Source organism: Typopeltis vanoorti, chromosome 3 (assembly GCF_054136105.1).
Source record: "Typopeltis vanoorti isolate ZY-2024b chromosome 3, IOZ_Tvanoo_1.0, whole genome shotgun sequence".
In the NCBI taxonomy this organism is placed as follows: domain Eukaryota; kingdom Metazoa; phylum Arthropoda; class Arachnida; order Uropygi; family Thelyphonidae; genus Typopeltis; species Typopeltis vanoorti.
Window position 1 is genome coordinate 41,889,363 of NC_143551.1, and position 14,985 is coordinate 41,904,347.

Here is a 14,985-nt window from a genome sequence, read left to right on the forward strand (position 1 = left end):
ACAACCGTGTTAAAAAAACTTTTTTTATTATCCCGACATTTTGATCTTCACATCAAGATCATCATCTGGAGCGTACATAAATATACAGGACAAGCTGAGTTACATCATTAACTGTAAGCTAGAGAAAGAATGATTTGATCACATGTTATTCTACTGGCGTGACCTCTGGTGGAAAAAAAAATTAAAAAAATAAAATAAAAACTAAATTTTTACATGAAGCTAAATTCTGTTTTTACAATGACAGGAATAAACATTCTTTTAGATGGTTTTCTTTCAGAAACAATTGGTGTCCTATTTTTAGTATTACAATTCTTATTTTTGATTTACAATACTGCATTTTCTACATTCCTGTTTATAGTTGTTCTTGGTGAGGAAGGTTGAATATATACCTTCCATATGTTTGGGATTTTTAAACCATCATTGTTGTTCAGATTGGGGTGGTTGCTGATAATCTCACAGGCTTCCTTGAATTTCCGTTCATACCATGTTCTAGTGTGATGTAGACAGCTGGTGGTTTTCCAGTCAATTCTGTGTAAGGTATTCAGGGCATGATCAGAAAGGCCAGCTTCACCATAATTATTATATTTAATGTGTCGTTTATGTTATTTTTGTCTAATAGGAATAATGCGTCCTGTTTCTCCTATATATGGTATGTTGCAAGTACAATAAATCCGGTATACTCCAGGGTGAGCTAGTGGAGGGAGTGGGTCTTTGGATGAGTTGAGTAAGCTTTTTAATTTTGCAGGAGGTTTAAAGGTGGCTTTGAGTTTTTACTTTTGTAGTACTCTGTTTATTTTGTCTGATATTCCTTTAATGTAGGGAATGGTTATAGTTTTACTGTAGTCTGGTTTGTCTTTGTTTTTTATTGTGGTTTTGTAGAGAATTTTGTTTATAGTGTTTTGGCTGTATCCATTTTTTTGCAAGTTATTACTGATAATTTTAAATTCGTCTTTCAGTGCCTGTTCACTGGAACAAATTGTCTGAGCTCTGTTTTTTAGCTTGTTGATGACACCTAGTTTTTGTGTTGGGTGGTGGCAGGAGTTTATGTGTATATATTGTCCCGCATGTGTCGGTTTTCAGTAAACAGTGAAGAAAAGATTGCCCGAGGGAAGACTTGTGACAAGTGTATCTAGAAACGGAAGTGTATTGTGTTTTTCAATTTCAATTGTGAACTGTATGCGTTTGTGTTGTTTGTTTAGGTGGCTAAGGAATGTGTCTAATGTCTGGCGGCCATAGGACCAGATCACGAAAACATCATCAATATATCTAAGCCAGACTTTGGGTTTTAGAGGGGGAGGAATCTAGGGCAAGTTGCTCAAAATGTTCCATGTAAAAGTTAGCAATAAGGGGGATAATGGCGAGCCCATGGCTCTGCCTTCTTTTTGTAAGTAGAAGGCATTTTGCAATACAAAATAACCTGACCGTACTACTGATGATTAGTTTACGGAATTAACAATGCATATAAAGTATATTAATTAAAGGTAACTTTAATGAATAACTTCTTTATTTCGGCAATGTCACATTGTCATCTTCAGGAACATAAAGATATGGTATGTGCACGCAGGCACTAACACAAAGCAAATGAGGAAGAAAGCAAGAAACTAATATTGTTCCTAAAGTCCTAATGGTGCCCTCTGGCAGGCTAATTTGGTAGTCTTGGCAGTTGGGGCTGAAGTTCTCATAATGTAAGTCTCCCAAATTTGGGATAGTTTCATGCACCCAAATTTGTTGAACTTTTTTTAGAGCTGCTGAAGATTCTTTGAATAATCTTTCGTATTTAAACTTGCTGCAATGAATTATATTTGTTTTCTTCCAACGAATTTTATGGTGGGTATCTAAGGCATGGTCTGCCAGCCCAGAGCGGCTGTACTGGTGAAACCGGATGTAGTCTTTGTGTTCTGAAATCCTGATATTTGTTGTTCTGCCTGTTTGGTCAAAGTAGGACAATTTGCAGCTGCAAGGGACCTGGTATACACCAGGTAGGTCTAGGGAAGTGGTTGGAGTTACGTTCCCTAAGATGGCAATGTGACGTTGCCGAAATATAGAAGTTATTCATTAAAGTTACCTTTAATTAATATACTTTATATGCGTTGTTAATTCCGTAAACTAATCACCAGTTATGTCTGACCAATGCATAAACCTTGCTACTAAAATCCTTACTGTAACAGGGTTACAAGTGGAAGAGATAAATGCAAGGAGAATCAGAGTAGGAGAGAGAGAGAATTTAGGGAGTATGAGTGAGAGGTATGGGGGTGCTAGAAGAGGAGAGAATGGAAACAGTAGAAGAGAGGGAATGAGAGAGAGAGATATGGAAGTGCTAGAAGAGGAGAGAATGGAAACGGTAGGAGAGATGGAATGAGAGAGAGGTATGGGAATACTAGAAGACGAGAGGATGGAAACAGTAGTAGGAGAGACAGAATGAGAGAGGGATATGGAAGTGCTAGAAGTGGAGAAAATGGAAACAGTAGAAGAGAGAGATGTATGGGAATGAAAGAAGAGGAGAGAATGGAAACAATAGGAGCGAGGGAATGGTAAGAGGTATAATGTATGGCGACTCAATGATCCGTGGTGTTCAAGATAGGATGTGTGAGGAGTGTTTGCCAGGAGCAACAATAGAAAGGGTGGATATGGCAATTAAGAGAGGTGAAAGGGTGGATGAGATGATTGTGATGGTAGGAACGAATGACTTGAGTGGTAATGTAAGTCGGGCAGCGAGAGATATGAGATTTTTGCTTGAGACTGTACAGAAGAAGACAGAGAGAGGAAAAATAGTGTGCGTGTTGCCTAGGTATGATAATGATGAGCTGAGCAGAAGAGCGGTGATATTGAATGGTATAATAGCGAGAATGTGTGACGAGAGGACTGGTATATGTGGATGCTTGGAGTGCATTTGAGGAAAGAGAGGAAGGGCGTAGGCATCTGGAGAGATTGCTGTTCTGAACGAGTCAGTGTGTCCCAGGGAGGATGATAGCAGGGGTGGCCTCTTGTGGGAATGGATACTTGGGAGAAGGGAGACAATGTCAGGTAACACTGAGCCCAGTGGAGTCTAGAAGGGATAATGCTGGGTATAGAAACAATGGCATTTATATGCTTTATACTAATGCCAGGAGTATCTGGAATATGGGAGTGGAATTGGTGGCACAGATAGCATCAGCCTGGCCAAAAATTATTGCAATCACTGAGACGTGGTTGGCAGAAGGGGATATAACAACAGGAATAGAAGTTGCTGGGTATAGCATTTTTCGTCAGGATAGGAGGGAAAAGCATGGTGGTGGGGTACTGCTTATGATAAGTGATGACCTGTGTCCTTTAAGAGTGGAGAATTTGGAAGGAAGTGAGACAAATGATTTTGAGAGTGTATGGTGTGAGGTAGAGGTAGGCAAGACAGGATATTTAGTGGGGTGTTGCTACAGACCCAGGAGCACAGAGGATGGGGACCAGGAGATGTTTAGACAGCTAAGTTTGGCAAGTGCAAGAAGAATGATTGTTACGGGAGATTTTAACTTCAGTAGTATAAACTGGAGAGAGGAAGATGCATGTAGCAATAGGCGAATGGAATTTCTAGAATTCTTGAGGGAGAAATATCTTAGGCAACATGTAACAGAGGGAACAAGAGGTTCAAAAGTTTTGGATTTGGTTATAGCATCAGAAGAGTTGATAATAACTGAGTTGACGTCTCTCCCACCAGTTGGAGAGAGTGACCATATAGTGTTGACTTGGAAAATGAATAGACATGCAGGAGTATCAAAGAGACGGTAACTTATGTGGAATTATAAGGCAGGTGATTATAATAGTCTTAGACGTCAACTTCGGGAAGTTTCTTTGAGGGAGGAATTGGAAGGCCGGGATATCACTAGTGCGTGGGAAATTGTGAAAGAATATTTGTCATCAGCAATGGTAAGTTGTATACCACGAGTGAAGAAGACGACGCAATTTGGAGTAAAGTGGATGACAAACAAAATTAAACAGGAATTGCATGCGAAAAAGATGCTATGGAAGAGATATAAGGAGACAGATGAAGAGATGCATGAGGAATATAAGACACTGGCCAGAAGAGTGACTAGTGTGGTAAGGAAAGCGAAACTGGAATATGAGAGGAGATTGGCCCTAAGATCCAAAGAAAATCCTAGGGAATTTTTTAGATATGTGGCCAGTAGAAGGAGAAATGACTGTGGAAGAATGATGTTGTGGGATAAAAATGGGAATAGAGTGACTGATGCAGAGGACATAGTGGAATTGTTCAATGAACACTTTATTGGAGTATTTCATTCTAGAGGAGTCAGTTTTAATGCTAGAGGGATAGGACTGGTTCGAGGCCTGGAGGTACAGCAGGAGAGTGTGTTTCAGATACTGAGTACTCTGGATGTCAGTAAAGCTGTGGGACTGGATGGTATTTCACCACGAGTTTTGAGAGAATATGCTAGGGAATTGACAGTGCCTTTAACGTGGCTTTTCAATGAAAGTCTGGCTTTGGCAAAGGTGCCCAGAGAATAGAAGGAAGGTAAGATAGTGCCATTGCATAAGGGTGGTAACAGACTGGAAGTGGCTAATTATAGGCCAGTCTGTGTGTCATCAGTAGTTGTTAAGATCTTGGAGAAAGTAGTGAGGGACCGTATACAGCATTGGGCAGATGAGGGTATTGTTATCTGTGAGAATCAACATGGATTTGTGAAAGGACGCTCTTGTTTTAGCAATATGCTAGCCTTTTATAATAAAGTTACGAGAACATTAGATGAGGGAAAGGCATATACTGCAATTTTCTTAGACTTGGCGAAGGCATTTGACAGGGTGCCACATGATAAGCTGATATTTAAGTTGCAGCACATGGGTCTGGATGTCAGATTGGTCAACTGGATTCAGGATTGGCTGTCTGATAGGTATCAGAGAGTTGTGTATGGTGGAGCAGTTTCCAGTAGGCAGAGGGTTACAAGTGGGATCCCACAGGGCTCAGTACTAGGACCTATATTGTTTAACCTTTACATCAGTGACATAGCCAGTGGATTGCAGGGGGATATTCAGTTGTTTGCAGATGATGCGAAGCTGGGAAGGATTATTAGTAATAGTGCAGATGTGGTAGCCCTGCAAGAGGATTTAAATAAACTAGATAGATGGGCAAATGAATGGGGGTGTCAGTTTAATGCAGCAAAATGTAAGGTCTTGAGGTTTGGGAAACATCGATGGGGATGCTGCATACTCTATGGGAGGAGTTATACTGGAGGAAGTAGGGGTGACAAGAGATCTGGGGTTGATGATTGATAGAAACCTGAAGTTTAGGGGACATATTGCAAAGGTGGTGAAGGTAACACAGAGGATTGCTGCTATTATGAGGTGGACACTGACCTGCAGAGATAAGATGGTTATCATTCCGTTGTATAAGTCTCTGATCAGACCACACTTGAACTATTGTTCTCAGATTTGGTCCCCACGATTTGAAGGGGATAAATTAACTGTGGAAAGGATACAAAGACGGATAACAAAGATGGTTTCAGGACTGTACAAGGATAGTTATGAGGATTGGCTGAGAGAATGTGGACTGCAGAGTTTGGTGGATAGAAGAAGGAGAGGTGATATGATTGTGACTTTTAAACTGTTGAGAGGTGGTTACAGGGTTGACACTGGGGAGTTCTTTTGCTTGGTTGAACAGCGGGAAGGAGTGTTGACAATTCGCCATCCCTAGAAGTTACGAAAGGAAACTGTGAGCAAGAGGGTAAGGAGTGGTTTCTTTGTGTGGAGGGTGGTTGAGCCGTGGAATGCATTGCCTGATGGAGTGGTGGGAGCGTGAATGCTCAGTGAGTTTAAAGAGTGGTATGATAGACTTTGTGTTTCTCAGGGGGGGGCCTCCCCTCGATGAGTCTTGACAGACTTTATGTCTTAGGAAGGAGCTCCCTCGATGAGTCTTTTGACTCCTAGGAGACCTGAATAATAATAATAATAATAATAATAATAAAAATATTAATACATGCGAAAAAAGCGCTGTGATATCTGGAGGGAATTTGTTCTGTGGGAGAAGGATTGTGTCATTGATTGGGACATTTGTAAAGAGGGCAGAGACATCAAAACTGACTAATAAATCATCTTTTTCTAATGTAATGTCTTTGATGATGTTTATGAAGTGTTGTGTGTTTTTGATATAGAAAGGGGAATAACCTACCAACTCCTTGAGTGTTGCCGCTAATTTTTTGGCTAAGTGATACGTCGGGCTATCAATTCCTTCAACGATAGGTCTTAGCGGGGTGTTTTCTTTGTGAATTTTTGGTAGCCCGTAAATTCTAGGGGAGCGCAAGTAATGAGGGAACAGTTTTTGGACTGTATCTTCCGGCCATGTGGTAATTGATTTAAGTAGTTTCTTTGTTTTGTTTTTTGTTCTGTTAGTTGGGTTGTAGTTAACTAATTTGTATGTGTTATTGTCAGAGACCAGCAGATTCATTTTTTCTATAAAGGTGGTATGGTTTAAAATGACAGTGGCATTTCCTTTATCGGCTCTGGTTATTACTATGTTCTGATTTGTTTTAAGTGATTTTATCGCTGTTAATTCATGTTTAGTTATGTTGCTTGTTATTGTTTTGTTATGGTTTAAAATGTTTGCAGTTTCTATTCATATTTTGTTTCCTATGTTATTAGGTATGAATCTTATTATTCATACCTAATAACATAGGAAACAAAGCACGAATTAACAGTGATAAAAGCACTTAAAACAAATCCGAACATAGTAATAACCAGAGCCGATAAAGGAAATGCCACTGTCATTTTAAACCGTACCACCTATATAGAAAAAATGAATCTGCTGGTCTCTGACAATAACACATACAAATTAGTTAACTACAACCGAACTAACAGAACAAAAAACAGAACAGAGAAACTACTTAAATCAATTACCACATGGCCGGAAGATACAGTCAAAAAACTGTTCCCTCATTACGTGCGCTCCCCTAGAATTTACGGGCTACCAAAAATTCACAAAGAAAACACCCCGCTAAGACCTATCGTTGAAGGAATTGATAGCCCGACGTATCACTTAGCCAAAAAATTAGCGGCAACACTCAAGGAGTTGGTAGGTTATTCCCCTTTCTATATCAAAAACACACAACACTTCATAAACATCATCAAAGACATTACATTAGAAAAAGATGATTTATTAGTCAGTTTTGATGTCTCTATCCTCTTTACAAATGTCCCAATCAATGACACAATCCTTCTCCTACAGAACAAATTCCCTCCAGATATCATGGCGCTTTTTGCGCATGGATTACGGTCAGGTTATTTTGTATGGCAAAATGCCTTCTACTTACAAAAAGAAGGCACAGCCATGGGCTCGCCATTATCCCCCCTTATTGCTAACTTTTATATGGAACATTTTGAGCAACTTGCCCAAGATTCCTCCCCCTCTAAAACCGAATGTCTGGCTTAGATACATTGACGATGTTTTCGCGATCTGGTCCCATGGCCGCCAGACATTAGACACATTCCTTAGCCACTTAAACAAACAACACAAACGCATACAGTTCACAATTGAAATTGAAAAACACAATACACTTCCGTTTCTAGATACACTTGTCACACGTCATCCCTCTGGCAATCTTTTCTTCACTGTTTACTGAAAACCGACACATATGGGACAATATATACACATAAACTCCTGCCACCACCCAACACAAAAACTAGGTGTCATCAACAAGCTAAAAAACAGAGCTCAGACAATTTGTTCCAGTGAACAGGCACTGAAAGACGAATTTAAAATTATCAGTAATAATTTACAAAAAAACGGATACAGCCAAAACACTATAAACCAAATTCTCTACAAAACCACAATAAAAAACAAAGACAAACCAGACTACAGTAAAACTATAACCATTCCCTACATTAAAGGAATATCAGACAAAATAAACAGAGTACTACAAAAGTACAACCTCAAAGCCACCTTTAAACCTCCTGTAAAATTAAAAAGCTTACTCAACTCATCCAAAGACCCACTCCCTCCACTAGCTCACCCTGGAGTATACCGGATTTATTGTACTTGCAACATACTATATATAGGGGAAACAGGATGCACTATTCCTATTAGACAAAAATAACATAAACGACACATTAAATATAATAATTATGGTGAAGCTGGCATTTCTTATCATGCCCTGAGTACCTTACACAGAATTGACTGGAAAACCACCAGCTGTCTACATCACACTAGAACATGGTATGAACGGAAATTCAAGGAAGCCTGTGAGATTATCAGCAACCACCCCAATCTGAACAACAATGATGGTTTAAAAATCCCAAACATATGGAAGGTATATATTCGACCTTCCTCACCAAGAACAACTATAAACAGGACTGTAGAAAATCCAGTATTGTAAATCAAAAATAAGAATTGTAATAATAAAAATAGGACACCAATTGTTTCTGAAAGAAAACCATCTAAAAGAATGTTTATTCCTGTCATTGTAAAAATAGAATTTAGCTTGATGTAAAAATTTATTTTTTATATTATTTTTTTAATTTTTTTTTCCCACCAGAGGTCACGCCATTAGAATAACATGTGATCAAATCATTGTTTCTCTAGCTTACAGTTAATGATGTAACTCAGCTTGTCCTGTATATTTATGTATGCTCCTGATGATGATCTTGATGTGAAGAACGAAACGTCGGGATAATTAAAAAGTTTTTTTAACACGGTCGTAAATTCCATAAAATTTTTAAAATGAGAGTTATTATGTTCTTGTTTCTACTTGTTAACTGTCCTTCTCAATGTGTACAATCAGTTTAAAATATTTTACCTCACTATGCTTGTCACAGTATTTCCCTGTCAATATACCACTGTCTCATATTTTTTAACTCATTTAATATTCTGTATTTCTAGCATGCTAATCTATTAATATCCTCCTGAATACTCTTGATGTCAGCTTGATTAAAATGTCAAAATTGGCATGAAAGCTATAGTTAAAATTTGTTTTTTGGAACTTCATGAATGATAATTGAGTGATTTTTGTTAATACTAATACTGATGTATTGTATTCTTTGGTTGCTTTAAGCATGTGTTAAAATAATTAAAAGAAACACACGTATTAACCACAGTGAAAATTATTTAATTGTAAAGATTTCAACCTAAGTATCTTAGGACATCATCAGTACAGTAGTTTTAAACAATAATAGGAATAACATACAATTAGGGTGCATTAAACGTGCATAATGTGCTAAAGTAGTATAAAAAAATTATTTAACACAGTTTCCCATAGTTTAGGAATAGTAAGAACGTCGTTGCAGTTTAAGTTTGGTCTGTATAGTAGGGCTTCAGAATTTTCTTTGTATAAACGTTCATGTTTATATAAAGATCTATGTAAAAGTTTTCCCAATGGATCCTATGGTTTGGGTTTTCGATTCTGTGTTAAGAGAGGCCAGATTTCTGCGGTTTAAAAAGACAAATGTGATCTTGATGTTCCTAGATGCGTTTCTGAACAGACCTACCTGTCTGTCCAAAGTAAGATAATTTGCATGAGCATGGAATCTCATAAACGCCAGGCAACATCAAAGATGAGAGTTTGTCCTTAGGAGAAGGTAACAAGTTGTAAATTTGGTTGATAGGTTTGTAAGTAGTGGCATAATTGTATTTCTTCATAATTTTAGAAAGACGTTCTGAGATGCCTTTAACGTAAGGTATGGGAATCCTATGGACTTCTTCCTGTCTGGTTTGATGTTTGGAGAAGTGACTACTGATGATTTTTTGAGTTGTTTTAGGATTATATCCATTTAGGATGGCTGTATTTTTGATTACTTCTAATTCCTGATTTAAAGATTCTTCAGAGGAGCAGAATTTGTGTGCTCTGGAAACTAGTGATTTAATAATGCCAGATTTCTGAGATGGATGATGAGCAGAAGAATTGTGAATGTAGCGACCTGAGAATGTAGGCTTGCGAAAGACAGATGTAGTGATGGAACCATCTTCTTTTCTTTGGACGTGTAAATCCAAAAAGGAGATACCCTGTGGAGATTCTTTTTCTAACGTAAAGTTGGTGCGATGATGAAGAAGGTTAATTTTATCTAGAATCAGTTGTAATTCATGTTCGGGATGATCCCAGACTGCAAATACGTTGTCGACATATCTTAACCAAATTTTTGGTTTGGGTTCAAAAGTGAATATTTTTTCCTCAAGGTGTTCTAAAAACAAGTTTGCTAGGTTTGGTGATAAAAGAGATCCCATTGCTGTTCCTTCTTCTTGCTTGTAAATTTGACCTTTCCAGGTGAAGTAACCTGATTCAATAACAAACTTTAACAATTCAACTATATCAGACGGAAATTTTTGAGTTAGTAATTCTATTGTTTCTTTATGGGGAATGTTTGTGAAGAGGGAGACAATGTCGAAGCTGATTAATAAGTCAGTTTTTGATAGTTGAATGTCTTTAATTTTTGTGTGAAACTCAGTAGAATTTTTGATTGAAGATACTGAGTGGCCTATGTGAGGGCAGAGAAGGTTAGATAAGAATCTTGATAACTTTTACGTTGGACAGCTGATACAGTCTAATACGGGTCTAAGTGGAACATTAGTTTTGTGTAGCTTAGGTAAAATATTTACAATTAAATAATCTTCACTGTGGTTAATACATGTGTTTCTTTTAATTATGATCACACCACAGGTTTCGTTATTTAAAAAAAAAAAAATTAAGCATGTGTGATTAACAGATCCAGACTATAGTGGTTTCTAGACCAGGATTAACTATGGTAGCTTCTGGAATGTTAAGAAGATGCAATTTGCAGAGTCTGCTGGACAGGAGAAAGAATGGTGATGACCTAGTTTTGAAAAAGATGAAAAGTTATTGGAAATGGTTCACAGGTGATTAACTAAGGTAAATTCTGATCTCTAGAATGTTGAGTATGAAGAAAGGTTAAGAAGATGCATTTTGTAGAGTCTGGTGGTTAGGAGGAAGATGTGTGATATGATAGAGCTCTACAAGTTGGTAAGGGGTTCTTACAGAATTAACATTGAAGAGGTTTTTCATAAAATGGTGGAAGATGGGGAGGGGAGAAGAGGTCATCCCTGGAAGCTGTATAAGGAGTGTGTGCATGCAAGGGAGTAAGAAGCAGTTTTTTTTTTTTTTTTTTTGCATGGAGAGTTGTGAATGATTGGAGTGCATTGCCTGAGAGTGTGGTGTCTGCAGAGAATTTTAATGTTTTTAAGGCATGGTATGGTGACTGCCTGTGATGAGTCCTTGACTCTGTGGAGGTTTCAGGTAAATAATGATAATAATATTAATAATAATAATAATGTATTTTATTTTATGTTTATAATTTTTTAATAGGCATTTCTAACATTTTTTTTTTTTAGCTTGGCTGGAGACCTCTCAAGGACTCTTATATGAATACCATTCCAGATGCTCTAGATCCTGACCATAAGAAGATTCTGAATGATCTTTTTGAATGGCTAGTTCCACCCACACTAACCTTTGTTAAGCTTGAGTGCCATCGTTTCTTAGTCACATCTGATCTACATTTAGCATTTTCTCTAATCAGATTGTACAACAGTTTATTACTTGATATGGTGGAGGAGAAGCGAACTGGTGAAGTTAGAGATGAAGCTATTTTAATATCAGAAGTAAGCTGATGCATATTTAATTGGGACATGGAAACTGCATTATTTTTAACGAGAAGTAATTCTGATTATTTTAGACAACAGAGTAAATTAGTGCAATTCATTTCACTAGTTTAAAAAAATGTAATATTGTATTTTATAAGTATGGAAAACAAATTGGGAAAGTTCATGCTGTTTTATTTTAAATGCACATTAACAATGCATTTTAGCACACTTACTATTTATTAATATTCTTAAAAATTGTGCTTCATTAGGGGAGGGGGAAAATAAGGCCTTGCACATGTTTTTTTTCTTTGACTTAGTAAATCAAGTTATCAGTGCTATTTTATCTGAAAATATAAGGTAAATTACCAATGGATAACTCAAATTACTAAATTAAATTTAATTATAAATAAATTAATTAAAATTAAAATTAATTAATTAAAATTATTTTGATATTACATTTTTTATTCCTCTGCTAGCCTACACTTTTTTTTTTCATTGATGTTTCTTATTTCAATGGTTGATGCCTTCAGTTCATTATTATTATTGTTTGTAATGTGGACCACCAACAAAATCTTATAGACATATAGTATATATATTATAGTACTCTTTATATGATAATCCAGAAATCCTGATGCTGACACCAAACATGGACCCCCTTTTGGCTACTTTGGGTCAAATAACAAGATGCTGGTGGCTTGAAAATGGGAGTGATAAAATTTATCTACAGCTTTGGTTGTTTAATGAAATAATGAAGATGAGTGAAATGTTTTGGACTGAAAAAACTTTAATATGTATTGGTTGAAACTTCATGAGAGAGGATATGATTGAGACATATAAGCTAGTTAGGGGTTGTTATCAGGTTGACATGGAAGATATTTTCATAGAATGGAAAAGGGTGAGGTAGAAAAAGAGGCCATCACTGGAAACTGTATAAAGAGGGCATGAACAGAAGAGCAGCAGGTTCTTTGCATGGAGGGTGGTTGGTGACTGGAATGCATTGCCTGAGCGTGTCGTGAATGCAGACAAATAATGCAGACACATCAGTTTAAGGCACTGTTGGATGAGCATTGTGTGCAGTAGTGTATACCTCCCATGATGAGTCTCTAACTCCATGGAGGTCAGATGATAATAATAATAATAATTTTGATGATTCAACATAACCTGATGTCATGCCAGCTAACAGAATGCAACTCAAAATGTTCATTGTATACATGTGAAATATTTGGGCAGTAAATTAAAAAAAAATAAAATTAATTTTCCTGGCTTCCATGGAGTCATAAGACTCATTGAAAGAGATCAACAGTGGACAACACAAAGTCTGTCATACTCCTGCTTTCAACTCATCACCATTTGCACTTTTACCACACTCTCAAACAATGCATTCCATGCTCCTGTCCTTTCCATTCAAAAGAATTACTTACTCTTACTCACTGCTTCCATTTGCAGCTTTTAGGGATTGGCCATTTCTACCATATGAAAAATCTCCCCAGTGTCAATCCTGTAATAATCTTGCAAAATCTTAAATGTCGCACCCGGATTCTTCCTTAACCAAACTCTGTAGTTTACATGCCCTCAGTCTGTCTTCATAATCAACAGTCGTGATATAATTTTCGTTTTCCATCGCTGCACCCTCACCAATGTTTTATTATTATGATTCAAGCCTCCATGGAGTAACAAGACTCATTGTCATAGGCCCATCGTAGAAAATACAAAGTCTATCATACCACTCCTTGAACTCATTGACCATTCATGCTCTCACTTCTCTATCAGGCAATGTATTCCACTGTTCTGCCATCCTCCATACAAAGAAACTACCTCATCCTCTTGCTCACAACTTCATATCATAACTTCCAGGGATAACCAGTTGTCCTCACGTCTTCTCCTGTACCCAAATGAAATAACTCCCCATTGTGAACTCTGTAACTACCTCTCATCAGTTTAAAAGTCTCAATCATATCACTTCTCCTTCTTCTAACTACCAAACCTCTACAGTCCACATTCTCCCCAACTATCTTCATAACTAGCATTCTGCAGTCTCCTGATACCTATTAGATAACCAATCCTTAATTCTGTTCATTAAATTGACATATAAACCCCATGTGCTGCAACCTCAATATCAGTTTATTATGTGATACCATCAAATGCCTTTGTAAAATCCAAAAAAAATGGCAGAATACACCCTTCCCTCATCAAATGCTCTTGTCACTTTATTATAAAAGACAATCATATTACTAAAACATGAGTGCCCCTTAACAAATCCATGCTGACTCTCACAGATAACATTACCCTCATCTGCCCAATGCTGTATACGGTCCCTCACTACTTTTTCCAAGATCTTAACAACTACTGATGACACACAGACTGGCCTATAATTAGACACTTCCAGTCTGTTACCACCCTTATGCAATGGCACTATCTTACCTTCCTTCCATTCCCTGGGCACCTTTGCCGAAGCCAGACTTTCATTGAAAAGCTAGGTTAAAGGCACTGTCAGTTCCCTAGCACATTCTCTCAAAACTCGTGGTGAAATACCATCCAGTCCCACAGCTTTACTGAAATCTAGAGTACTCAGTATTTGGAACGCACTCTCCTCTTGCACCTCTAAACCTCGAATTTGCCTATCCCTCCAGTATTAAAACTTACTTCTCCAGGATGAAATGCCCCAATAAAGTATTCATTAAACAACTCCACTATGTCCTTTGCATCAGTCACTTTATTCCCATTTTTATACATCAATGTCATTCTTCCACAATCATTTCTCCTCCTACTGGGCATATTGCTAAAAAATTCCTTAGGATTTTCTTTGTATCTCAAGGCCAATCTCTTCTAATATTCCAGTTTTGCCTTCCTTACCATACTAGTCACTCTCCTTGCCTGAATCTTATATTCTTCATGCATCTTTTCTCCACTGCTCTCATTATAGCCTCTTTTTCTCATTATAAACTCTCTTCCATAACCTCTTTTTAACCTGCAGTTCCTGTTTGTATTGCTTGTCATCCACTTTTCACCAAAATGTTTCAAGCCTCCATGGAGTAACAAGACTCATTGTCATAGGCCCATCCTAGAAAATACAAAGTCTATCATACCACTCCTTGAACTCATTGACCATTCATGCTCTCACTTCTCTATCAGGCAATGTATTCCACTGTTCTGCCATCCTCAATTCCCCAAAATGCCATCCCCAAAGAATGACATTGATGTATAAAAATGGGAATAAAGTGACTGATGCAAAGGACATAGTGGAGTTGTTTAATGAATACTTTATTGGGGCATTTCATCCTGGACAAATGTCATACGCTGAAATAGCTCAGTTGGGAGAGCGTTAGACTGAAGATCTAAAGGTTCCTGGTTCGATCCCGGGTTTCGGCAGGAAATATTTTGATTGGTGGCGCTAGCGTCGCCGTAGTAGCACGTGGCGGTGA

The 14,985-nt window shown here is 37.6% G+C and overlaps 1 protein-coding gene and 1 non-coding gene across 2 annotated transcripts in view; both read left to right on the plus strand.

The window, feature by feature from the left end:
• Window positions 1-14,985, plus strand: part of LOC150108079 (dynein axonemal heavy chain 3-like) — a 1,881,116-nt gene that overhangs the window by 624,223 nt on the left and 1,241,908 nt on the right. The window contains exons 29-30 of the mRNA XM_090415945.1: window positions 11,315-11,527; window positions 12,857-12,883. Of these exons, the coding sequence (XP_090272071.1) occupies window positions 11,315-11,527; window positions 12,857-12,883 (240 nt within the window). The remainder of the gene's footprint in view (window positions 1-11,314; window positions 11,528-12,856; window positions 12,884-14,985) is intronic.
• TRNAF-GAA (transfer RNA phenylalanine (anticodon GAA)) lies at window positions 14,860-14,932 on the plus strand. The gene has a single exon. It is a non-coding gene; the product is annotated as a tRNA-Phe (tRNA).